The 26,990-nt window shown below is 45.0% G+C and overlaps 1 protein-coding gene across 2 annotated transcripts in view; it reads left to right on the top strand.

Annotated features, from left to right (window-relative positions):
• The window catches only part of ASNS (asparagine synthetase (glutamine-hydrolyzing)), a 106,203-nt gene that overhangs the window by 58,974 nt on the left and 20,239 nt on the right, over positions 1-26,990 (top strand). For both annotated transcript variants that reach the window (XM_068235066.1, XM_068235064.1), the window contains exons 5-10: positions 4,417-4,518; positions 6,307-6,434; positions 11,929-12,055; positions 14,165-14,271; positions 19,617-19,717; positions 24,466-24,547. In XM_068235066.1, the coding sequence (XP_068091167.1) occupies positions 4,417-4,518; positions 6,307-6,434; positions 11,929-12,055; positions 14,165-14,271; positions 19,617-19,717; positions 24,466-24,547 (647 nt within the window). The remainder of the gene's footprint in view (positions 1-4,416; positions 4,519-6,306; positions 6,435-11,928; positions 12,056-14,164; positions 14,272-19,616; positions 19,718-24,465; positions 24,548-26,990) is intronic.

Raw genomic sequence — 26,990 nt, 5'->3', positions numbered from 1 at the left:
CCTATATCCGTGGCAAAACGAGGGGCTTATACCCCCAAATCCTCTCTCCTACCTCCGGGGAGCACTTCCTGATGAGGCAGAGCTTATGGCTGTAGCTCTGTCTCTAGGCGCGTCAATTCCCGCTGATCACCGCCTCTCCCTGCCCCTCTCAATCTTCCTTCACAAAGGGAGGCGGAGAGAAGGCGGAGATCCGCGCGGCGATTGATTTGCATAGAGGCAGAGCTACAGCTGAATGCTCTGCCTCCAGGAGCAGCAAAATTCACGACCAACAAATTTGTGGATTTTACAGGGGGGATTTGGGGGGTATAAATCCCTCGTTTTGCCATGGGATAGCAGCATTTTAGCATTTTACATGGCTGCATGTTAAAATAGTGAATTTAGACTTGCTTCAGAGTCTCTTTAGAGACAGAAGAGTTAACTTTAAGTTTGCCTGAGGTAAAATGTTTCCTGAATAGGATATGCCTCATCACCATGGTGATCACTCTAGAAAAGTTATTAAAGACAGGAGATAAGCTTAGTGAAGTGAGGCCATTATTTACCGGCTAAAAAGAATTGTGGAATTTAAAACACATCTTACCGGAAATTACAACCAAGTTTATACATCTATTCATCTACAGTTTTGAACCAATGTATACATGTTTTCTCTTTTGTTAGCCTTTCTTTATATAATCTGAAGCTACCCACTAAAACAGTAATGAGAAGATCGCTTAAACTGTGTCCACGTAAGCAGAAATGTGTGGCCACTGGTAGATCAGTATATTGATGATCAGACTCCTTTAGAGCGGGATCTATCTCATGGTTCCATCCACGGCCACTTTTAGCCAAAGCGTTTCTGCAAGATTTTTTTGTGGGCCTTTTTTTCTTTGCAATAGTCTTCATTTTATTGTAACACAGAAGTCACATGACAGGAAAGGCCGGAAATACATCACCATGCCTAATTTGCAGACGCAACATTCAAGCGCCTGCAAAATCATGATAAAAATTCATTGACGTATGTTGAGTGCGATCTGCATGTGCTTTGCAATTGCAATTGCAAGGGCTTAAAAGAAACACGAATGGAAAATCGCACAGAAGTTCCGACAATGCGGACGCCCTGTAGGGATACATAAGCGCACAACTTCACAATGCGAGTAACGCACACGTGTGGTCAGCAGCATGCTCCTTGTCCTTCTATGTAACTGGCTGGCCAAGCCATGTTTCCCAGCATGCACTGGGCAGGGCTGGGCCGAGGCATAGGCTGGAGAGGCTCCAGCCTCAGGGCGCAGTGTAGGAGGGGCGCACAATTCATTCAGCTGTTATTCCTAATTGTGTATGAAGGAGAAAGAAATAAGAAAAGGGGATATATAGCAGTGACTGCAAGCCAGATAACTAGATATTAAGGTGTTGGGGAGGTTGTGGGCCCTGTGGCCCTCTTAGTCTAATAGCAATCAGTGTGTGACAGCTGGGGTGGGAGGGATGAGGGGCGCACTTTGGTGTCTCAGCCTTGGGTGCTGGAGGACCTTGTCCCTGCTCTGGCACTGGGAGATCCTCCCTGCCTCTGATTGGCTGCATGCAGTTTTGTGTTCTAACTTCTCCAGCTGCATTTCATCCACCTGAAGCGATTTGTCTTGGTGGGAAGCTACAGTAATCGTGTTTCTACACAAGCGCAGCTCAGCTCTTTTTCGGGGTATTTTTCAATGTTACCTGACAACCTCCACCTGACTGAGACCAGACGTGGCCATAAAGTTTTAATGAAGACATTTTCCTACAAGCTTGGCTTCACGCTCTGTAAAGTTTAATAGAGATTAGAGAACGCTATTTCCTTTGACTGCTCCTTGTCTCGGTGTAATAAGGTCCCTCACAGCCGACCTCTATATCTCTCCAGAGGGACTCGAGTCGTGTTTAGCGATTACATTTCCTCAGAAGTCTATATTAGTTTATGTTTGTGGAAGTTTTATAGGTAATCTTACAAAGTAAACTTATGTCCATAAGTTTCTCCAGAGTCATGTGGTCGGCAAGGCGCGGTTCTAGGCTGCCAGCGTCTGGTTTAGCCGATGCTACCGAGCAGAAACACTTTTGGCATCACTTCTCATCGTTACGTCACTTTGTGAGTTCCATGGATGAGCGCAAATGGCACTACGAGCTACACGCAGCATCCCCAAAAATAAGATCGATTGCGATGCTTGTGCATTCAGCGCTAAACACATTGAGATGAACGCTTTCATTCATAATATAAGGGAAGACGCGGAGAGCCCAGTATAGTGTAGTATGTACTGTAAATTGGGTATGGAAGGTAAGTATAGGTAGGTTATACTCACAAACAAGGGTTACCGTCCAGGTAACCACTATGAAGGCAGGTGAGGAGATTAGACCTGTCCCCACTCAGGATTAAGCAGTCGCTCTCTGTAGATCGGGAAAAAGGAAGAATCCCCCTCCACCAGGGGCGGAAACAACTGCAATAGTAGTACAGAGGCGCCAACAGGGTAAAAACAATATTTCTTTAAAATGGATAGAATGAAGTAGGTAGCGGTGGACTTACCCTTCCAAAACAGACACAAAAAAATTGCTGTTTTAAGCAAAAATCAGTTTATTTACATACTCCGAACAAGCTGCAACGCGTTTCGTGGGTATATCCCACTTCCTCAGGCAATAAATAGGAGCATATAACCAATGCGGTCCGGTACATAGCCTGGCGCCTCTGTCTACGTACCGGACCGCAGGCTACGTACCGGACCGCATTGGTGATATGCTTCTATTTATTGCCGGAGGAAGTGGGATATACCCATTAAACGCGTTGCACCTTGTTCAGAGTATGTAAACTGATTTTTTTCTGAAAACGGCAATTTTTGTGTGTCTGTTTTGGAGGGGTACGTAAGTCGACCGCTACCTACTTCATTTTATCAATTTTAAAGAAATATTGTTTTTACCCTGTTGGCGTCTCTGTACTACTATTGCTTTCATTCTTCTCAGTGCAGGACGTGGTGTATCCCAGGGCTAAACAACAAGGGCGGACGCCAGCAGCAGTCCATCGGAACCAGCCCTGCGTTTTGCGTTCCTTGTAAAAACAAAAAAGGCAATGGAGGGGAAATGTCGGATTGTACATTATGGGAGCGGAGAGTCGTATACAGTGAAGCATACAGTCAGTGAAAAGTATGCTTCTCTGTCACTGTTAACCAATTGAGGACCCACCCTTTACCCCCCCTTAAGGACCAGCGTGATCTGTGCTGGGTGGGCTCTACAGCCCCCAGCACAGATCAAACACCAGGCAGAGAGATCAGATCACCCCCCTTTTTTCCCCACTAGGGGGATGATGTGCTGGGGGGGTCCGATCTCTCCTGCCTGCGTGTGGCTGGCGGGGGGGGCACCTCAAAGCCCCCCTCCGGGGCGAAATTCCTCTTCCCCCTCTCCTACCTGGCCCCCTGGTGATCGGGGCTGCACAGGACGCTATCCGTCCTGTGCAGCCTGTGACAGGACGTCCCCTGTCACATGGCGGCGATCCCCGGCTGCTGATTGGCCGGGGATCGCCGATCTGCCTTACGGCGCTGCTGCGCAGCAGCGCCGTACAATGTAAACAAAGCGGATTATTTCCGCTTGTGTTTACATTTAGCCTGCGAGCCGCGATCGGCGGCCCGCAGGCTATTCACGGAGCCCCCCGCCGTGAATTGACAGGAAGCAGCCGCTCGCGCGAGCGGCTGCTTCCTGATTAATTAGCCTGCAGTCGCTGGTCCTGCAGCTGCCACTTTGCCGACGCGCGGTATGAGTGCGCGGTCGGCAAGTGGTTAATGCGCGCATTGTGCGGGACACGCTGCATGCTCTGCGTTGGGATACTGGAGTCACTTCACACCATCACACCGGGCGCACTCTGTTGGAATGCAATTTTGTACGTTAAAATGCCTCCGTTACATCGTTCCACATCGCCCATTTTACTAATGATTAAAAATAGCTAGTCTTTTAAAGGACACCCGAAGCGAAAATAAACGAATGAAATAAACGATTGTATCCATCTTTCTTCTCCTAAAATTGACTTTTTAAAGATATTCCACAGTTTTATTTTATGTTTAAATCTACTTTTTAAGTTTTAACTGTTTTATTGTTTTTGCTCAATGACACATTCATTGAAGTATGCCAGAGCTAAAATCTATGGACTATTGACTCTTTTTATCTCTTTCCTGCTCTCATTTTCTGCTAGGAAAATGTTTTATAGTTGGAATTTCTTATCAGTGAGGGTCACACTGTAGTCACTTCCTGTCTGAGTCAGGACTGAGTCAGCCACTTACATACCTGATATTTAACTCTTTCATGCAGAGAAAGAAAAAAAGGAATACAGCCTAGTTATTTGTGTGCCAGGCACTGTACATACCCATGTCTATCTCATCATTTCATACGTCACTTTGGGTATCCTTTAAATAAAAGAAAGGGTATATATGTATATTTCAGATATGGATCGAGAAACGGTGAAGAGGAACATTTGTCTGCTGTTCGAGAACGCGGTCAGTAAGCGATTAATGGCACACAGGAGGATCGGCTGCTTATTGTCAGGTACCCTTTCCCTCCCCCGGCCAATCGACCCCTCCCCCCCACACTAACACTCACACTACCCCTCCTTCTCTCTCCCTTTCCCCCTTACTCTGTCTGTCACCCCCTCTCTCTCATCCTTCCCCCCCATACCTCCCACCCTCCCTCTCTACATCCTCCCTCTCCCCACAGCCTCCGTTCCCCCCCCCCCCTCAGTCTCTCTGTACCTCCTCTCTCCCCCACCTCTGCACCTCCATCTCTTGATCCCTCCCCACCTCACTCTCCCCCCCTCCCCCTCTGTCTTCCCCTCCCTCAGTCTATCTGTACCCCCTCCTACCCCCCAATCTCTCCCCCCCTCACTCTCCCCCCCCCCCCCCGTATATATTTCTAGGTTTGGATAATACCTGTAGCTCTATTTTTAGGCCATTCCCTTCATCGGTTTTGTTAGGAGATTGAATCTGTGCAGCGTTACGTCTGCACATTTATCTTCTGCGGAGCGAGCGGTCAGCGCAGTCTGGGGGTCATTAATAATGCTGAAATAATGACTGTAATTTCTAGCTTACTATTAAACTCTTGTTCTTTCTAAAGTTACAGCTCCGGCACATATTGCTTTAATATGCATTGAATACAACATTATTATAAACCGGCGACGCAAAATAAAAAAAAAAAAGTATTGAGGAAAAAAAGTAGTTCTAGCAGAGAAATAAATAAATAAAAAATAAATAAACCCACTACTTCCTAGATCCTCAGTGCCTGACAGCTGCCTGCTCACACCCTGTCAGCCTGGAACACTCCCCATTCACATGGTCATACAAGAGGGAGGAGTCATTCCTCTTTCAGCTGAACGCACACAATCTTTATTACTGATTTGAGGGGTCAGCAGTGTGGAGCTGTGAATTGGTATGCTATATGTTTATTTTAATATGTTTTTTTTTATTATCCAAAGTAACACAGCCGTTTACAAAGCTTTTTTCATGCTTGAACCTTTGCTTTGAACTGTGCCTGAACTTCAAAAAGACAGACAGCAGGGATAGTTCTTTCGGTTCAGCACGGCCCTGCTTAGCTTACTAGTGAGTGCGCCTGCTTTCCATAGTGTAGTATCTGCAGACTCCTCCCATCCCAAGTTCCCACCCGTCAGATTGGAGCTCTGACCGGTTCCTCTGCTGTTTCAAGCCTGTCAGAGCTGGGGGGCGGAGCTTACAGTAGCATGGGGAAAGGAAAGGAGGAGGGCGTAGGTTTGCAGGACCTGGTTTTCCCAGGCAGAACACAGCCATTCTAATTATCTTGGTTCTGACAGTTAAAAGAGGAACTCCAGCCTAAACAAACATACTGTCATTAAGTTATATTAGTTATGTTAATTAAAATAGATAGGTAATATAATCTCTTACCTACCCTGTTTTAAAAGAACAGGCAAATGTTTGTGATTTCATGAGGGCAGCCATCTTTTTGGTTGAAAGGAGGTGACAGGGAGCATGAGACACAGTTCCAACTGTCCTGTGCCCTGAGCACCTCTCCCAGTTGCTAGGCAACATGAATAACAACATAGGAAATCCCATCATGCTCTGCACAGCATCAGGGAAAAAAAGCCTGGGCTTTTTTTCTTTGATGGGTGGAGCTTAGCTAAAAATGCAGTTAAAAATGATGCTTTGGTAAGAAAAACAAAGTTCTGATGCTGTGAAACTGTTAAAGAAACACCAAGCCTTTTTAGTTCTGCTGAGTAGATTTTTAGTCCTAAGCAGACTGTTTCTCTAGCTATGCTATATCCCAGTTGTATAGAGAGTGGATTCATTGCTCCGCCTTTCTCCTCCGCAGGCGGTCTGGACTCCAGCCTGGTGGCTGCGACTCTGCTAAAGTTAATGAAGGAGAACAGCCTGCCATACCCGCTGCAGACCTTCGCCATTGGCATGGAGGACAGTCCCGACTTAATAGCGGCCAGGAAGGTGAGGTGATGCTCCGTCCATTTACTCTAATGCTCATTGATTGGATAGGGGAATATCAGGAGCCAGTCACATGACCCAGAGATCTGCGCACAACGTATAGAGCTGCCAGCAGAGTGGGTGTGGCTTCAGGACGAAACTGGTCGAAGGAATCAATCGATCAAGCTGTAGCGTCTTGGGGTGTCGGGGTCAATTGAGTGCGCAGCGGTGACTGTTTGCCATATCAGGAGATCCCGACAGATCGTCCAGCCGCTGTCCGCCCAAATGTCAATGGGCTCGATTCACAAAGCGGTGCTAACCCAGTTAGAGACTTTAGGCGTGATAACCATTGCACCATGCTGGTGAAAAGCCAGTTTAGGCGTGATAAAGGGCTTTTCACCAGCGTGCTAACTGTTAGCACCGCTTTGTGAATCAAGCCCAATGTGTCCTAGCTTACTGTGCATTAAAATCTCTCCCCTCTCCGGCCACCATGAGTCCAGCGGCTCCATGCATGATTCAGTACCACATGGCTTCCACGCAGATGCATGTGTGACATCACACAGGCGCTACGTACTATGCGTGGCAGCCACGTGGGACACGAACGAGGAAGAAGAAGAAGCTAAACTCGAGACGGCTGGACAGGTGAGAGATTTTAAAGTGCAGGAGCCGGGGGGGGGGGGGCGCACATTGACATTTGGGGGCAGCCAGACGGCAGAGTCACAAGGCTGATTCCAAAGAAATTTCATTTCCTCACAACTTTTTGAGATGAGAAGGAGGAACACTTAAGCCACGCCCCTGATCACACGATCACATCCCTAGTCACGCATACCATAAAGATTTCATAAGAAAAATATGTTGTTTTATAATTCAAACCACACTGGTCCTTCCTATCCTGGTGCATTTTGTAATGAATATCACCAGGGTAGCTGCGGCGAACGGTGCCGCGGCCACAGCTGCCTCTGCCTCTCGGTCCAGTCACACTCCCGTACCTCGGGCGTCTAGCACACCGAGGACGGGTCTTTCTGTTTTTCATCATGTCGCCCTAGCGCGTGCGCACGCTCAGCAGGGCGACCTTTATGCGGCGAGGAGGCGCGTCACCTGACCCACGGGTCGCGTCTCGTTATAGGACGCGACCGCCGCTCGGGATTGGCTGGGCTCCAGGGGGCATGCCACTGGGTCACTGTGGCTTCTTAAGCAGCTGGTCTTCACTCGTAACTTGTCTGCGGTTGCGAATACATACGTGTTAGCGCTCAGACCTTGGACTAGTATCCGGTGTGCTTTGATCTGGGAGGAAACCAGAGATTTCAGACAAGACTAGGATTATTATTATTACTGTATATTTGATACTCTGTGTATGACTCTGGCTATCTCTGACTCTGCTCTTGCTTATTGATTCTGTACCTCTGCCCATCTGATCTAGTTGCTGAAACACTGCCTGAATACTTACTACTCTCTGGCTTACTGATTCTGTGCTGTATCAGTTTCTCAGTTGCCGAACCCAGCCTGTCTGACCTCTCTACTCTCCAGTGGGCCCTTGCCACTGGTGATGTGTTCTAACAGTACCCACCAGCTCCTCTGGTGAGGTTCTGCCAAACTAGTCAGTTACTGTGTTCTAATAGTTCCCACCAGCTCCTCTGGTGAGGTTCTATCTATCTATCCGATACTGTGTTCTAATAGTGCCCACCAGCTCCTCTGGTGAGGCCTAGTTATTCTACTCTGTTACTGTTGCACCAAGCACTATACACTATTGCATTATCCTGTTAGCTATACTTGCATTATTGGTGATTCTGCAGATCACCATATAATCAGGTATAGTGTCTGTATTATTGGTGATTCTGCAGATCACACATAATCAGACTTCTGTGTTGCTACACCGATCGTTACAATTTTCCTTCATATTAACATTTTAGTAATATATAAATTTAAAGGATGGGAATACAGTTTAGAATCAATTGAACACATATTTTAGTAGAGAAATATATATATATATATATTTACATAGAAAGAGGGACAGAGTCCTGAAAGAGGGACAAATGAGGAGGAAAGAGGGACAGAGGGGAGCTATGAGATCGCTCTCTGATCAGATTCGATCAGTGATAGATCTGTCTCTAGGTCAAACTGCCTGATGTATGGGCACATCTAGAGGCAGAGGATCAGCAGGACAGCCAGGCAATGTACACTTTTTGAAGGAAATAAATATAGCAGCCTGCATATCTCAGTTCAGATGATCTTTAAATAAAATGGAGTTCCAATGCTACTTATTACCACCAGGTGGCAGAGCTCATTCACTAAATGCAAACGTACAGTTCATACAGTATACGGTAATTAATGCTAAGGTGATTTTGCTGCCAAAAAACAGAGTTGATTTCTGGAATCTGGAGCAATTTCAGGGAATGTAATTCTGGCCCCTGCATTCCCTGCATGAAATCACTCCAAAAATGCTGCATGCACCGTGATTGCAATTTCAGCAAATCACATAGTATAGTAATAATATGGTAGGACATTAGACTATGACTGTGGTACGATTAGAGTGTGAGCTCCTCTGAGGACAGTCAGTGACATGACTATGTACTCTGTAATGTGCTGCAGGAGATGTCAGCGCTATATAAATACATAATAATAATATGGTAGGACATTAGACTATGACTATGGTAGGATTGGATTGTGAGCTCCTCTGAGGACAGTCAGTGACATGACTATGTACTCTGTAATGTGCTGCAGAAGATGTAAGTGATATATAAATACATAATAATAATAATATGGTAGGACATTAGACTATGACTATGGTAGGATTAGAGTGTGAGCTCCTCTGAGGACAGTCAGTGACATGACTATGTACTCTGTAATGTGCTGCAGAAGATGTAAGTGATATATAAATACATAATAATAATAATATGGTAGGACATTAGACTATGACTATGGTAGGATTAGAGTGTGAGCTCCTCTGAGGACAGTCAGTGACATGACTATGTACTCTGTAATGTGCAGCAGAAGGGTCAGTGCTATATAAATACATAATAATAATATGCTGGGACATTAGACTATGACTATGGTAGGATTAGAGTGTGAGCTCCTCTGAGGACAGTCAGTGACATGACTATGTACTCTGTAATGTGCTGCAGGAGATGTCAGTGCTATATAAATACATAATAATAATAATATGGTAGGACATTCGACTATGGCTATGGTAGGATTAGAGTGTGAGCTCCTCTGAGGACAGTCAGTGACATGACTATGTACTCTGTAATGTGCTGCAGAAGATGTCAGTGCTATATAAATACATAATAATAATATGGTAGGACATTAGACTATGACTATGGTAGGATTAGAGTGTGAGCTCCTCTGAGGACAGTCAGTAATATGACTATGTACTCTGTAATGTGCTGCAGGAGATGTCAGTGCTATATAAATACATAATAATAATATTATAGTAAGACATTAGACTATGACTATTGTTCATCACAGGCAAAGAAAAACGTGGGCACCAGTAAAATGCACACCTCTGTGTTTAATGATGCATTGCAGGCAACATTCCAACAGATTTGACAGCAAAAAGGCAATACTTCACCCCATCCAGGTGCACCCAGCATAGAGACCTCTTGGTCGACAATTGTTTCACATCAGAGATGCATCATCAAGGACCCTTCAGATCTTGGCAGCGTGGGACAGAAGCTCCACGCCAGCAAGACAGCGCTTCCCTTTTAAAGAACTTCCGGGTGCGCTCACATGATCCCACCGGCCAATCAGATTGTCCCGTACGCATGACGCGGCCGCATGCGTACAAAAATACGCATGCGCATGCGGCATGTATGGGTTGGCTGCCTCCCACGGCTGAATGTCGCATGCCATGCGTCCATTCATCCGCGTGGGATACATCATGCTGCCAATCCCTAGCAAAAAACTTTTTGCTAATTAGTACAGGGTTACTGACTAACCAGGGGGAGCAATAGCCTGACGGCCTGTGCACACAACCTGGAAGAATACTCAGGATAAGAGGCACGGTAGCTCATACATATAAGTAATTACAGAAACCATTAGCGAAAGGTGAGAAAAGGTCACCAAGTGTAATGAAACAAGAAAAGCAACGCCACAGATTCAGCCCAAGAAGGAAGTATATCAAGGAGATCCATATTGGAATTAGCTCGACCATTCGCTTTACCCTCCCACTTAAATAGCCCCTCCCATACAAAGACCCTCCCTCAAATATTCCCTTACAGCAAATTTATAAATGCATATCTAATATTTACATTAGGAGCAAGAAAAACCTATGTCATTTTTTATCTACCTTTCAAGGAACACAGCAAGGTCATTTTTGTCATTGAAACCTAACGGACCCATGGCCTCGGTTTTAGAGATTAGATAAGCTTCTCGCTGCAACAATATTTTCTCACGGTCCCCTCCCCTTTTGGGATTCTGGACATGCACCAAACCCACCATCCTCAACAGTGAAGGGTTGCTGTCGTGCGCTACACTAAAATGCTCGACCAGCCTAGGTACTCCTCCTTCACCTTTTCTTATAGACCTGATGTGTTCCACAAGTCTTTCACGCATAGGACGCGTGGTTTCACCGATATAATATCGAAGACAGGGACAGAAGAGCACATAAACGACAAATGCGGTTCTACATGTAATAAAGTGTTTGATCTGGACGTCCAAATGTCCTAACCTCACGTTAGATGCTCTCAGCATATGGCTACAAGTGGGACAAAAACCACAAGGGAAACTACCCATAATTCTTCGATTGTTTAGCCAATTGTCCTGATGTTGTTGAATCTGCTCGCTTTGAGTAACCACAGAACCCAGGGTAAACCCCTTTCTGTAGAACTATGACTATGGTAGGATTAAGCCCCTTTTCTTAGACTATGACTATGGTAGGATTAAGCCAGGTCTACACGGAGCGATCCGGCGGATCGATTAGCCACAGGATCGACTCTGCCGTATCCCCATGCGTACCCGCTGCGTCCCCGCTCGTCCGCGCATGCGTTGGATTCGATTCCCCGCTATTGTTCGCTCGGAGGGAACGAGCGGGAAATCGGCCGCGGCGAGATCGGACCTGTCGGATCTTATCAATCGAGCCGCATCAGCGGCACATCGTGCCGTGTAGACCCAGCTTTAGAGTGTAAGCTCCTCTGAGGACAATCAGTGACATGACTATGTACTCTGTAAAGTGCTGCAGAAGATGTCAGTGCTATATAAATACATAATAATAATATGGTAGGACATTAGACTATGACTATGGTAGGATTAGAGTGTGAGCTCCTCTGAGGACAGTCAGTGACGTGACTATGTACTCTGTAATGTGCTGCAGAGGATGTCAGTGCTATATAAATGCATAATAATAATAATATGGTAGGACATTAGACTATGACTATGGTAGGATTAGAGTGTGAGCTCCTCTGAGGACAGTCAGTGACATGACTATGTACTCTGTAATGTGCTGCAGGAGATGTCAGTGCTATATGAATACATAATAATAATATGGTGTCTCCATTCTTCACCCCCCCCCCCCCCCCCTTAGGTTGCCAGCCACATAGGCAGTGAGCACCACGAGGTCCTGTTTGATGCGGAGGAGGGGATACAGGCGGTGGACGAGGTGATTTTCTCTCTGGAGACCTATGACATCACCACGGTGCGGGCGTCAGTCGGTAAGACCCGGATCCTTTCCTGAACGTTTGCCGAGATCTGTCAGTAAATGAGGCGTCTCCGGTGATCGGGACGCTCTGACCCAGGCGATGCGGCCTCCTATTCCCACCATTGTCTGCGGTAATGACTTCTCTCTCATTTATACCGGCTGTCATTTCCCGTCTGGCTTTGAACATCAGAGAAATTTACAGATTCTTCAAACTACCACTGACAATTTGTGAATGTTCATAGTCTGTATAAAGCGGACCTGAACTCAGAACTTCCTCTCTGCTGTAATAGATACGCAACAGCATAATAATCTATAAAGAAAAAAATTTCTTTGTTACAGCTGATACAAATCCTGCAATAAATCTACAGCGTGTCCACTTCCTGCTTTCATGGAAGCAGGCATAGGGTTAACATCCTGTATTTACAAATTAACTGCTTTGTCAAGGCAGCCAACTGACACAGATGAGAGCTCAAATTACAACTTGTGCTTAGACACAGAGGAGGGGTTTTTAGACAGGCTAAACTCTCTAAATACATACAGGGTGCATTTCTATATGTTTTTCTTAAATCCTTTGTAAGAGTTCAGGTTCACTTTAATGAACAAGTGACACCCACGCTAACCTAGAAATAAAAAAACACAAATATAAGTAGATAAATACTACTTCTACTTACATAACAGATGTATTGCACTGTCCACGTTATGATTCCTGTGAATTTTATAAAGGAAAAGCAGAGAGTCCTATTCTAGACAGTTTCCATCTTGGTTACCTTTGAATGTAGCTAATCCTGACCTCATTTCCTCCCTCACTCTTTTTTATCCTCTTGCTAATTGTGTATTCGCTACCCGCCCTCCTCCCAGAGTCTTCAGACACTCCCACTGAGGTCTATATTAGGAAGTGCACTGTCTTATGTCATTAGAAGGAGGGGGAAATAAAGGGAAGAGGAGGAATATATTCTAGATAAAAATAACCCCCAGCATGCAACTGTTTTACCAGACGATGGCAATGGCAATTAAAGGGCCAGTGCTCCTAAGGTATGTGATAACTCCAAACCATAACAGCAGAAAAAGTTTTGAAAGTTCAAATTCAATCCTTAAATACTGGTGGCAGCGATGATCAAAAAATGTTTGATTAAGATGCTAATAAAAGACTTTGGGGTTAGCAAATCACAGCTACTCATAGCTGGCCTTCTCAACCAGCAGCTGGGTTAAAGTGAACCTGAACTCAGAACTTCCTCTCTGCCCAAAAAGATGAGTAACAACATAATAACCTTTAAAGAAAAACATTTCCTTACTACAGCTTAGAGAACTCCTACTGAGATTCCGCAGAGTAGTTACTTCCTGGTATCCTGGGAGCACAGAAAAGGTTAACCTCCTGTATTTACATATTGGCTCAGAATTTGGTAGACAGATGACAGCTCAAATTACACTAGCTCATTATTTGCTGAGAAGGAAGAAATAGACAGGCTGTTCTCTATAAATGCACACAGGGTGGACACACGGTGGATGTCTCTGTGTTCGCCTTGTCTCCTGTACAATAGTTTAGGTCCACTTTAATTGACAGATTAGGGAAATTTTCCACTGAGTGTGTTGATTGCATTATGATCTCAGAATGCAGGGTACTCACTTTTTAAATAGAAACCATGCAGAGACGTTTCTATTAGTGCCCAGCATTTGGGAAAGCTTTTTTACCGTTTGCAGTAGTCGTGCCTGCTGCATTTTTCGAGCCATTGATGATCTATTCAAAGTATGGGAGCGCAGGAAAATCGAATAGCACCGCTATGCAATTTTAAAGCGATTCAAAATATTTTCCCCATCAAAAATCCCAAATTCACTGCAATTGCGCCGTACCCTCAATAGAATTGCGGTGCAAATACCCGCTCGCAATTTGGTCAGATTAATAGATCCCATCAATCTGATTGGATTGTTTAGCAGGAATACACAGTACGGGCTTCCGATCGAATACAGCGACAATCAGAAATGATGGATCGCCATGTACATTATGTCCGGAGCAGACAGTGTTCTTCTAGCTATACTCCTGACATTCTCTGTGACTTGGCCTCATGTAATAAATCATTGCTGAGAATCGTGTAACGCTGGCTGTGTGGGGTTTTGTTTGTTCCAGGGATGTATCTGGTGGCCAAGCACATCCGGAAGAACTCGGACAGCGTGGTGATCTTCTCGGGAGAAGGCTCTGATGAGCTCACCCAAGGCTACATCTACTTTCACAAGGTGACTCCGCCTCTCCTTCCCGAATTCCTGAGGTGGCGGGAAGAATTTCCATAATTGTACAAATCGGTGTACGGCGCAATTCCAGAGACGCTTCACTCGTCATCATGTTCCAAGCGAGGATTCATGGGATGCTTGTCCAAGAACAAATTTAATGGCTCTGAGGGCCAGATTTGGCCCTTGGGCTGGAATTTGACATGTATAATCTAATGGGAGGAGGCATATACCCACCATATCCCTGCCACTGCAACACTCCCTGGACTACCCATGGCTACCTACCCCCCCCCCCCCCCAAACAAACACACACAAAAGTAAGTGCCGGGGGGATGTGGGTGATCCAGTAATTGGACTTACTCAACTCCAGGCCACTGGAACACCGGATCTGATAGTCGCAATCATAAAAACGGTTTATGGCGACAACTAAAAACAACCTCACAACAGAGGCATAAACATGAGGAAACTGAGAGTCGGAGGTGCTCATAATATACAAAATAATTCAAAAAGACAGGAAAGGGGTCAGCTTTCCTCTCTAGGAAACTACAGCTACTACTAACCCTCTTCTTCGGGTGAGGCTTTCTAATATGAGGCGCTTGTAGCAGAGATGGTTTTGGAATTGACCCATGTATGCCCAGTGCTGGGCCGAAATTACGCATTAGCGTAATTACGCATCGTAATTCACTACAAATGCACCGTAAGCATTACGTGTAAGGTTACGGTATTACACGTAATTAATTACGCGTAGACCGTAGGTTACATTATTACGCGTAACAAATTACGCGTAAGACAGTGAACTCCTATTGAAATTACACAGTCTGCCGTAATCGCGTAATATTACGCTCCCGTATAATATAAAAAAGCCGCCGACTTTAAGGGTTAATAGCAAAGCCCCCTTAAGAGCTAAGGGCCTCAAATTTGGAGAATATATTAAGGAGATCAGAAGGAATAAGAGGAAATTTTTTTTTTTCAAAAAGACCTTATAGTTTTTGAGAAAATCGATGTTAAAGTTTCAAAGGAAAAATATATACATTTAAAAACCCGCCGATTTTAACGGTTAATAGCAAAGCCTACTTAAAATTTAGGAACACCACATTCCCAGGGTATATTAAGGGGATCAGTGGGAATAAGAGGAAAATTTTTTTTTCAAAAAGACCTTATAGTTTTTGAGAAAATCGATTTTTAAGTTTCAAGGGCAAAAATGTCTTTTAAATGCGGAAAATGTCAGTTTTTTTTGCACAGGTAACAATAGTGTATTATTTTCATAGATTCCCCCAAGTGGGAAGAGTTTTACTTACTTCGTTCTGAGTGTGGGAAATATAAAAAAAAACGACGTGGGGTCCCCCCTCCCAGACCTCTTTAACCCCTTGTCCCCCATGCAGCCTGGGATAGCCAGAATGCGGAGCACCGGCCGCGTGGGGCTCCGCACCCTGACTATACCAGCCCGCATGGTCCATGGATTGGGGGGTCTCGGAAGGGGTGGGGCAGCCAAGCTTCCCCCTCCCCCTCCGAGCCCTTGTCCAATCCAAGGACAAGGGGCTCTTCTCCACCTCCGATGGGCGGTGGAGGTGGAGGCCGCGATTTCCTGGGGGGGGGGTTCATGGTGGCATCTGGGAGTACCCTTTAAAAAGGGGTCCCCCAGATGCCCACCCCCCCTCCCAGGAGAAATGAGTATAGGGGTACTTGTACCTCTTACCCATTTCCTTTAAGAGTTAAAAGTAAATAAACACACAAACACTTAGAAAAAGTATTTTAATTGAACAAAAAACATAACCACGAAAAAAGTCCTTTAATATTCTTAATTAACCATTAATACTTACCTGTCCCTTAAATAAATGATCCCTCGCAATAGCCTCGGAAATGTTCTATCAGTTACAATGTAACAAAGTTATTACAATGTAACAACATACACTTACGCGTCCGTGCAGGACGCTAAGTCCCCGCCGGCTCCCGCCGTCCACCCCGCCCACATCTGTCACCCACATGTGGGTGACATGTGGGTGACATGTGGGAGAGGCGGGGAGGGCAGCGGACAGCGGGAGCCGGCGGGGACTTAGCGTCCTGCACGGACCCGACAGAGCTCTGAGCTATATAGCTCAGAGCTCTCTAAGCATCTTTGTATTTGGGCTCCAAGGAGCCCCATTGGTCCTTAGCAGACCAATGGGGTTCCTTCTGATTTGCCGGCTCCCGCTGCCCTCCCCGCCTCTCCCACATGTCACCCACATGTGGGTGACATGTGGGTGACAGATGTGGGCGGGGTGGACAGCGGGAGCCGGCGGGGACTTAGCGTCCTGCACGGACGCGTAAGTGTATGCGGCGGCTGAGCGGCGAGTGACGTCGGGTGCGGCATAGTTACAATGTAACAAAGTTGTTACATTGTAATAACTTTGTTACATTGTAACTGATAGAACATTTCCGAGGCTATTAAGAGGGATCATTTATTTAAAGGGACAGATAAGTATTAATGGTTAATTAAGAATATTAAAGGACTTTTTTCGTGGTTATGTTTTTTGTTCAATTAAAATACTTTTTCTAAGTGTTTGTGTGTTTATTTACTTTTAACTCTTAAAGGAAATGGGTAAGAGGTACAAGTACCCCTATACTCATTTCTCCTGTGAGGGGGGTGGGCATCTGGGGGACCCCTTTTTAAAGGGGACTCCCAGATGCCACCATGAGTTACCCCCCCAGGAAATCGCGGCCTCCACCTCCACCGCCCATCGGAGGTGGAGAAGAGCCCCTTGTCCTTGGATTGGACAAGGGCTCGGAGGGGGAGGGGAAAGCTTGGCTGCCCCTCCCCTTCCGAGACCCCCCAATCCATGGACCATGCGGGCTGGTATAGTCAGGGTGCGGAGCCCCACGCGGCCGGTGCTCCGCATTCTGGCTATCCCAGTCTGCATGGGGGACAAGGGGTTAAAGAGGTCTGGGAGGGGGGACCCCACATCGTTTTTTTTTTTTTATATTTCCCACACTCAGAACGAAGTAAGTGAAACTCTTCCCACTTAGGGGAATCTATGAAAATAATACACTATTGTTACCTGTGCAAAAAAACTGACATTTTCCGCATTTAAAAGACATTTTTGCCCTTGAAACTTAAAAATCGATTTTCTCAAAAACTATAAGGTCTTTTTGAAAAAAAAAATTTCCTCTTATTCCTAGATTTCCTTTTTTCGTGGTTATGTTTTTTGTTCAATTAAAATACTTTTTCTAAGTGTTTGTGTGTTTATTTACTTTTAACTCTTAAAGAAAATGGGTAAGGGGTACAAGTACCTCTATACTCATTTCTCCTGGGAGGGGGGGTGGGCATCTGGGGGACCCCTTTTTAAAGGGGACTCCCAGATTCCACCATGAACCCCCCCCCCCAGGAAATCGCGGCCTCCACCTCCACCGCCCATCGGAGGTGGAGAAGAGCCCCTTGTCCTTGGATTGGACAAGGGCTCGGAGGGGGAGGGGAAAGCTTGGCTGCCCCTCCCCTTCCGAGACCCCCCAATCCATGGACCATGCGGGCTGGTATAGTCAGGGTGCGGAGCCCCACGCGGCCGGTGCTCCGCATTCTGGCTATCCCAGCCTGCATGGGGGACAAGGGGTTAAAGAGGTCTGGGAGGGCGGACCCCACGTCGTTTTTTTTTTTTATATTTCCCACACTCAGAACGAAGTAAGTGAAACTCTTCCCACTTGGGGGAATCTATGAAAATAATACACTATTGTTACCTGTGCAAAAAAAACCTGACATTTTCCGCATTTAAAAGACATTTTCGCTCTTGAAACTTAAAAATCGATTTTCTCAAAAACTATAAGGTCTTTTTGAAAAAAAAATTTTTCCTCTTATTCCCACTGATCCCCTTAATATACTCTGGGAATTTGGTGTTCCTAAACTTTAAGCAGGCTTTGCTATTAACCGTTAAAGTCGGCGGGTTTTTAAATGTTTACATTTTTCCTTTGAAACTTTAACATCGATTTTCTCAAAAACTATAAGGTCTTTTTGAAAAAAAAAATGTTTCCTCTTATTCCTTCTGATCTCCTTAATATATTCTCCAAATTTGAGGCTCTTAGCATTTAAGGGGGCTTTGCTATTAACCCTTAAAGTCGGCCATACGCATTAATTTCGTAATACCCGTTGCAATGCGAAAATTACGCGAAAATTACGCTTACGCGAAATTTCGCGAAATCCTTCTTCATTACGATTATGTACTTACGGCCATAAACGTAATTACACTAATTACGCGAAATTTCGCCATTACGCTCATCTCTACGTTATTCCCACTGATCCCCTTAAAGCGGATCCGAGATGAAAAACTAACTATAACAAGTAACTTGTCTATATATCTTATCTAAAGTTTAGATAGTTTACACAGCAAATCCAGCTGCAAACAGCTTTAATAGAATATGATTATTTCTTCCTGTGATACAATGACAGCCGCCATGTTGTTTGTAAACATTACACAGAGGCAGGCTTATCTGTATCTTGAGCAAAGAAAACGAATCCCCCCTCATTCTCCCTCCTTCCCTCTGCCTCTGAAGTCTCTGGCTAGTAATACCTCCCCCTCCTCCTGCCCAGACTGAGCTACCATGAGCCCTTGCTACTGTCTGAAAGTGCCTTGGCTCTCTGAAACCCCATGGGAGTGGCTTATTTAGTTTATAGGGAATTAGAGCATTAAAACAAAAACAAAAAAAGTATTTGGCTTGAGGAATGCCCTATAAACAATAGGAAAGGAACACAATTATGCAATGAGTAAAAGTTTATCTCGGATCCACTTTAATATACCCTGGGAATTTGGTGTTCCTAAATTTTAAGCAGGCTTTGCTATTAACCGTTAAAGTCGGCGGGTTTTTAAATGTATATATTTTTCCTTTGAAACTTTAACATCGATTTTCTCAAAAACTATAAGGTCTTTTTGAAAAAATGTTTTTCCTCTTATTCCTTCTGATCTCCTTAATATATTCTCCAAATTTGAGGCCCTTAGCACTTAAGGGGGCTTTGCTATTAACCCTTAAAGTCGGCGGCTACCTAACATTGATCCATGCGTCAACTTTTCCGCTTGGGAGCATGGCCATACGCATTAATTGCTAGTAGGAAATTACGCATAAGGCAATAACGTAACAACCTGCATTACGGTATTCTTACGCGTAATTGCGTAAGGGCCATGCGTAATTACAGACATGAACCGTAGATAAATGTCTACGCCGTAAGCGTAATTCCGTAATGCGTAATAGCGTAAAATTACGCGTAATGCTCCGTAAGCGTAGATTTTTCCATTACAACCAGCACTGTGTATGCCCACTTTTAGTAAATGAGGCCCAGCTATCTGAGATGTACAGCGAGGCAGTGATGATGAACTCTAATGATTGGTTCACAGGCCCCATCTGCGGAGGAAGCGGCAGAGGACAGCGAGCGACTACTGAGGGAACTCTACATGTTTGACGTGCTGCGTGCGGACAGGACCACAGCTGCCCACGGGTGAGCTATTACTTACTGCTAGGAGGCACATACTATAGAATCTAACTTTACAGTATAACAATATTCTCCTGTTTTCCTCTCTGGTCAATTCTTCTCACTTCCGCTTACAAAATTTCTCTTGATCCTCTTCCGTCCTCTGGAACTCCCTCACTCAACATATCCACTACTCACCCACACTTAACTTTGTTAGCTGCAACCTAAAAACTAACCTCTTTAGGCAATCATGCCCTCTTACTTAGGACACCCTGGCAACTTATCACCATTTTACCATCTCTTACACAGTTTCCCTTCACCTATTGTCTCCTTAACCTTCAAGGTGGCCATACATGATCAATCGACTTGGCAACCGATCGTCCAAATCAGTACCGACAAGAGCAGGCCCGATCAAAGATGCGACCAATTCCAGGCCGAAATTGGTTGCATGTATCGATCAGATATGCTGCAAGATGTCAGGCCGTCGTGGTCGATCGAGTGCATGGCGATAATGGCGAGCGATATCGGGATAAGTGACCAACGTGACAAAGCCCCCAACACTGTCCTCCCCTAATTTTAAATGTGCCCCCCGGTGCTATACTATACCCGGTACTGTACATTAACTCTCCAGGTGCGCCTTCCTCTGTCCGTACACGCATCCCACGTGGTTGCCGTTGTACTCGTGTGCACGTTTGTGACATCACACATACGCTCACGTTACGAAACGGATGGGAGCCAGAGGCAGACATGGGCAGGTAGCGTATAGAGCACTGGGCCCTGGGGGGATGCATAGTAAACATTAGGGGGAACAGCGTCGGGATGGAGAGGCGGTGGATGCAGCGTCACAAGGCCGATTCCTGATCGATTTCAGCATGGCAGGCAAGGCAAGATATCTCTCTCTGATCGAATTCAAACAAGGGACAAGCTACCTCAAGGCTGATTGGCCAGGGCTCTCTGACCCTTCTGTTTCACAACGTTGTCTAATGTCATAGCTCCCAACTGTCCCTCTTTCGGAGGGACAGTCCCTCTTTGGGAGCCCTGTCCCTCTTTCCTCCTCATTTGTCCCTCTTTCAGGACATTTCTATGTAAATGTATGCATTTTTCTCCTGAAAAACTGTCTCTAATATACTCTAAGGCCTAGTGCACACCGGAGCGTTTCCGCTGCGGTTTGCGATCTGCTTGCGGGTGCGGATCCGCTAGGGTAATGTATTTCAATGGGCTGGTGCACACCAGAGCGGGAGGCGTTTTGCAGAAACGCATACTCCCGGGCTGCTGCAGATTTTGGATTGCGGATGCGTTTCTGCCTCAATGTTAAGTATAGGAAAAACGCAAACCGCTCTGAAAAATGGCACTTCAGAGCGGTTTGCCAGGCGTTTTTGTTACAGTAGCTGTTCAGTAACAGCTTTACTGTAACAATACATGAAATCTACTACACCAAAACCGCTACACAAAACCGCAAAACGCTAGCTGAAACGCTACAGAAAAATAAGAAAAAGCGTTTCAAAATCTGCTAGCATTTTGCGGATCTGCTAGCCGTTTTTGGTGTGCACCAGGCCTAAGGCCTGGTGCACACCAGAGGAGTTTTTCTGAGCGTTTTGAGTTTTTAAATCTGCTGCTAATGTTATCCTATGTGTCTGTGCACACTGGAGCAATGAGGTTTTGTAAAAAACCCCATAGCATTATTGGGAAGAGCTTTTAGAGGTTTCAAAAGCTCTTCCCAATGTAATGCTATGGGGTTTTTTACAAAACCTCACTGCTCCAGTGTGCACAGACACATAGGATAACATTAGCAGCAGATTTAAAAACTCAAAACGCTCAGAAAAACTCCTCTGGTGTGCACCAGGCCTCTGGCCTGGTGCACACCAAAAACCGCTAGCAGATCCGCAAAATGCTAGCAGATTTTGAAACGCTTTTTCTTCTTTTTCTGTAGCGTTTCAGCTAGCGTTTTGCGGTTTTGTGTAGCGGTTTTGGTGTAGTAGATTTCCTGTATTGTTACAGTAAAGCTGTTACTGAACAGCTACTGTAACAAAAAACGCCTGGCAAACCGCTCTGAAGTGCCGTTTTTCAGAGCGGTTTGCGTTTTTCCTATACTTAACATTGAGGCAGAAACGCATCCGCAATCCAAAATCTGCTGCAGCCCGGGAGTATGCGTTTCTGCAAAACGCCTCCCGCTCTGGTGTGCACCAGCCCATTGAAATACATTACCCTAGCGGATCCGCACCCGCAGGAGGATCGCAAACCGCAGCGGAAACGCTCTGGTGTGCACTAGGCCTCTATGTTATTTATATCCTTTAAATTGATACATTTCTTATTATTTTAAAATACTAATGTGAAGGGAAATGAACCAGGATAGAAACGACCAGTGTGGTTTGAATTATAAAACATACTTTTCCAAGCAGGGGCGTAACTAGGAGCCACCGGGCCCCCCTACAGAGATTCTGACACCCCCACCCCCCTGGGAGCCCGCTCAGGACCATTTAAAGGGGCTGGAGGGGTTGCAGCATGAGGGGAAGCCATACTGCACATCGGCAGGGAGGGGAGACGGTCCCCCCCCCCGCGTACGTACGAAAAGGGCGTCGGGAAAAAAGGGCGCGTGGTATAAACGATAAATGGAAATATCGTTTATAGAAATTATTGTGTAGAATTTCGTTTATAAATAGTGATTTAAAAATGTATAAATCACTAAATAATGTGTATGAGATCGGCAATTCTTAAAACGTTAATCTTCCCTGTTTGTAAAGTGAAACTTATATTTTCGTTTATTAAAAACCCTCCCTGTACCTATCCCTAACCCCTAGACCCCCTGTTGGTGCCTAAACCTAAGACCCCCCTGTTGGTGCCTAACCCTAAGACCCCCCTGTTGGTGCCTAACCCTAAGACCCCCCTGTTGGTGCCTAACCCTAAGACCCCCCTGTTAGTGCCTAAACCTAAGACCCCCCTGTAGGTGCCTAACCCTAAGACCCCCCTGTAGGTGCCTAACCCTAAGACCCCCCTGTTGGTGCCTAAACCTAAGACCCCCCTGTTAGTGCCTAAACCTAAGACCCCCCTGTAGGTGCCTAAACCTAAGACCCCCCTGTTGGTGCCTAAACCTAAAAACCCCTATGGATAATAATGTTTTACAGACATGAATAAATAAAGAATGTAAAGAAAAAAAATGTAAATTTTTTTTTTGGGTGGATAATAATGTGTTAGAAATGTTTTAAAAATAGTGATTTATTATCTTCATAAACGTTATTCGTCACGGGCTCATTTTGTAAACTTAAATCATCACAAACATAGTTATAAATCCTTAAAAATCTCCGGGCGCCGTTATAAATCCTTAAAAATCTCCGGCGCCTTATTTTCCCCGTTCAGCGCCCATTAAACGATATTTATAATGAAAGTGAATGGGGCGCCCTTTTTGTCCACTTGTCTCATGCGCCCAAATCTACTGCTTCCCCCCCCCCCTCCCTCCCTCACCTCGGCCTCTCCCCTCTGGTGTCAAACACTAGAGCCAGAAACATCCGTGGCGGAACACAAGGAAGGTATGTATATCTGCCTCCCCTCCATCTTCAATAAGTGTGTGTGCAGACGGTGTGCAGAAGCAGATATACCTACCTTCCTTGTGTGATGTATATACCTTCCAGAGGTGAGGGGGGGGGACTGTCCTCCCTCCCCGCTGATGTGTGGCCTTGGCTTTCCGCTCATGCTGCAACCCTCCAAAACAGTTCTGAGCGGGTACCAAGGAGGGGGTGGGGGGGCACCCCGCGGGTGCAAGGGCTGCAGCCCCTATTGTAAGATAGCTCCCAACTGTCTGTCTTTTGGAGGGACAGTCCCTCTTTGGGAGCCCTGTTCCTCTTTCCCTCTTTCCTCCTTATTTGTCCCTCTTTCAGGACTTTGTCCCTCTTTCTATGTAAATATGTATATTTCTCTACTAAAATGTGTTTGACTCTAAACTTTATTCCCATCCTTTAAATTGATTTATTACTAATTTTAAAATGCTAAATGAAGGAAAATGAACCAGGATAGAAAGGACCAGTGTGGATTGAATTATAAAACAACATATTTTTCTTATGAAATCTTTATGGTATGCGTGACTAGGGGGTATGATGGGGGCGTGGTCAGGGGCGTGGCTTAAGTGTCCCTCTTTCTCATCTCAGAAAGTTGGGAGGTATGTAGTTACACCCCTGTTTCCTTGAAATCTTTATAGAATGCGTGACTAGGGGTGTGGCGGGGGCGTGATCAGGGATGTAACAGGGGTGTGGCTTAAGTGTCCCTCTTTCTTATCTTAGAATGTCAGGAGGTATGTGTAATGTGAGTACTGATCCTCCATACCTATAAACAAATCTGTGGTTGGTTTGATCACTGCATCAAATGTAATCCACCATTGTCTTGTACTGTAAACTGTTATATTGTTTGGATTATATTGTTATGCCCTGTATGCTTTTGTACAGTGCTGGCGCAATTTAAATCAGTTATCCTATACAATAAAATGCAAGTGTCCCTGTGTCATAAACTGAATGGTTGTGTGTCCCTGGCTTTTTTGCACCGTGCAGGTGCGCAGTACAGTCATCCGCTGGGACAGGAGGACGGGCCGGGGAGCAGGGCGGGCGAGCGCGCGGCGGTTTCACTACTTAGAGCCCGTTTGTAAACGGGCTTAGATAGACTAGTAATAATAATAAAATGCTAACATAAATGTAGTAATATTTCCAGGAGTTTATATTGTCTGGGATAAACAGGATGCTACTGTGTGATACTGACCTCCATGCTGTTTTCCTCTCCCATGTCTCCCGCAGCCTCGAACTCCGAGTTCCCTTCCTGGATCATCGATTTACAGCGTATTATCTGTCTCTGCCTCCTGAGCTGAGGATTCCTCAGGTACGCAAAAAGTAACATGGCCAATTTTCATGCTGGGAACATCTCTCCACCAGGAGCTCCTACCCCCCGGGGGGGGGGGACGGGGGGGGGGGGACACACCCGAGTATCAGAAGGGCCACTAACTCCCTCAAAGCAAATCTCTATCCAAATGCTCATAATCGGCCAATAACGATTACGCAAAATTACTGCTAAATTTTTGCAATTACGCCTATACGTAATTACGATTTGTAAATTCAATTGATTTCGCATAGTCATTCGTAATTTTGCCTAAAATCTCACATAATTTTGGCGTAATTTTATTCCGACTTTAGCAGTGTATAGCACAGCCTCCATATATGCTGTTGACACCAGTGCTACACATGTTAAGTAGAATAGTGGGTATAAGTCAAAAAAATAATTTTCCAAAAAGACCATGTCGTTTTTGAGAGAATCGATTTTAAAAATGCAAACCAAAAAATTGTTTTTGCATATTTTAAATCTATTTTCTAAAAAACTACAAGGTCTCTTTGAAAAAATTTTTTTTTTTTGCTTGTAGCCACTATTCTTCTAAACATATGTAGTAAATTTGGTAGCAATAGCAAGTATGGGGGTTTTGCTATTAACCTCCAAAGTACGCACCAAATTTCGCAAAACTATGCGAAATTATTAATTATTACTATTACATACAAAATTTATTATGATTTTCTCAGAAATTTTGCATTATGATTACAATGCGTAATTGCAAATTTCACATATACAAAATTTCGGCCCACCACTGAGGGCTGCAGTGCTGAATCGGTGGTCGGGAGGAGGACATAGGAAGCCTGTAAGGGATCCATCTACTGAGGTGAGTATGCAAATGTTTGGCCTGTGGATGTGACAAGTTTGCTTTAAAAGACCACATTCTTTATTAATCTGATCATTGGAATTTACAGTACAGACCAAAAGTTTGGACACACCTTCTCATTCAAAAAGTTTTCTTTATTTTCATGACTATGAACATTGTAGATGCACACTGAAGGCATCCGAAGTATGAATTAACACATGTGGAAGTTTAGTACATAACCAAAAAGTGTGCAACAACTGGAAATATGTCATACTAGCTGATTGCCTGGCGTTGCCCGGGAATGTATTTGGCTGGTGTTGGCTCCGCCCACTTTTTCTAACCCTAACATACAATTACTCAATGACCAAGTTTGTGAGCTTTTGGGGTCTTTGGCATCAGTAATTTGCATTGAAATGAAACAAATCTGATTGGCTGTTTGTGGCTCAACCCCATTTCTGAATTTGAACCCCAGTGACCCAATAACCAACTGTACCAGGTTTGAGGCCCGTGCCCTTGAAAAGCAATAGGTGAAGTTTGATTCACTTTTGTAGGCTCCACCCACTTTTCTGAATATTAATCCCAGTCACCCAGTGACCAACTGCGCAAAGTTTAAAAACCCTGCCATTAACAGTGTAAGAATGGCTGCAGTTTACATTTTCCCAGTGAAATTTGTATTTGTCTCCACCCACTGATGACCCGGCATTGCCCGGATATGTATTTGACTGGTGTTGGCTCTGCCCACTTTTTCTAACCCTAACATATAATTACTCAATGACCAATTTTGTGAGCTTTTGGGGTCTTTGGCATCAGTAATTTGCATTGAAATGAAACAAATCTGATTGGCTGTTTGTGGCTCCACCCCATTTCTGAATTTGAACCCCAGTGACCCAATAACCAACTGTACCAGGTTTGAGGCCCGTGCCCTTGAAAAGCAATAGGTGAAGTTTGATTCACTTTTGTAGGCTCCACCCACTTTTCTGAATATTAATCCCAGTCACCCAGTGACCAACTGCGCAAAGTTTAAAAGCCCTGCCATTAACAGTGTAAGAATGGCTGCAGTTTACATTTTCCCAGTGAAATTTGTATTTGTCTCCACCCACTGATGACCCGGCGTTGCCCGGATATGTATTTGACTGGTGTTGGCTCCGCCCACTTTCTAACACTAACGCACACTCAATGACCAAGTTTGTGAGCTTTGGGGTCCTTGGCATCAATAATTTGTATATTCCCATAGAAATTAAATCAGATACGCTGTTTGTGGCTCTGCCCCTCTCCAGCATTTGAACCCCAGTCACCCAATGACCAACTGTAGCAGGTTTGAGGCATCTGCTATTAACAGTGTAAAAATGGCAGCAATTTAAATATTCCACTTGAAAATCAACAGGTGAATTTTGATTGGCTATTATAGGCTCCACCCACTTCCCTGAATATTAATCTCAGTCACTCAGTGACCATCTGGGCAAAGTTTGAGAACCCTGCCATAAACAGTGTAAGAAGGGCTGCAGTTTACACTTTCCCAGTGAAATTTGTTTTTGGCTCCGCCCACTTTTTGCAACCTGGACACAAAGTCACTACTCCATGCCCAAGTTTGTGAGCTTTGGGGTCCTTGGCAACAATAATTTGTATTTTCCCATGAAA

Source organism: Hyperolius riggenbachi, chromosome 5, assembly GCF_040937935.1.
Source record: "Hyperolius riggenbachi isolate aHypRig1 chromosome 5, aHypRig1.pri, whole genome shotgun sequence".
NCBI classification, from domain to species: Eukaryota; Metazoa; Chordata; class Amphibia; order Anura; family Hyperoliidae; genus Hyperolius; species Hyperolius riggenbachi.
The sequence above is the reverse complement of the archived record's forward strand: the minus strand, read 5'-3'. Positions and strand labels throughout refer to the sequence as shown.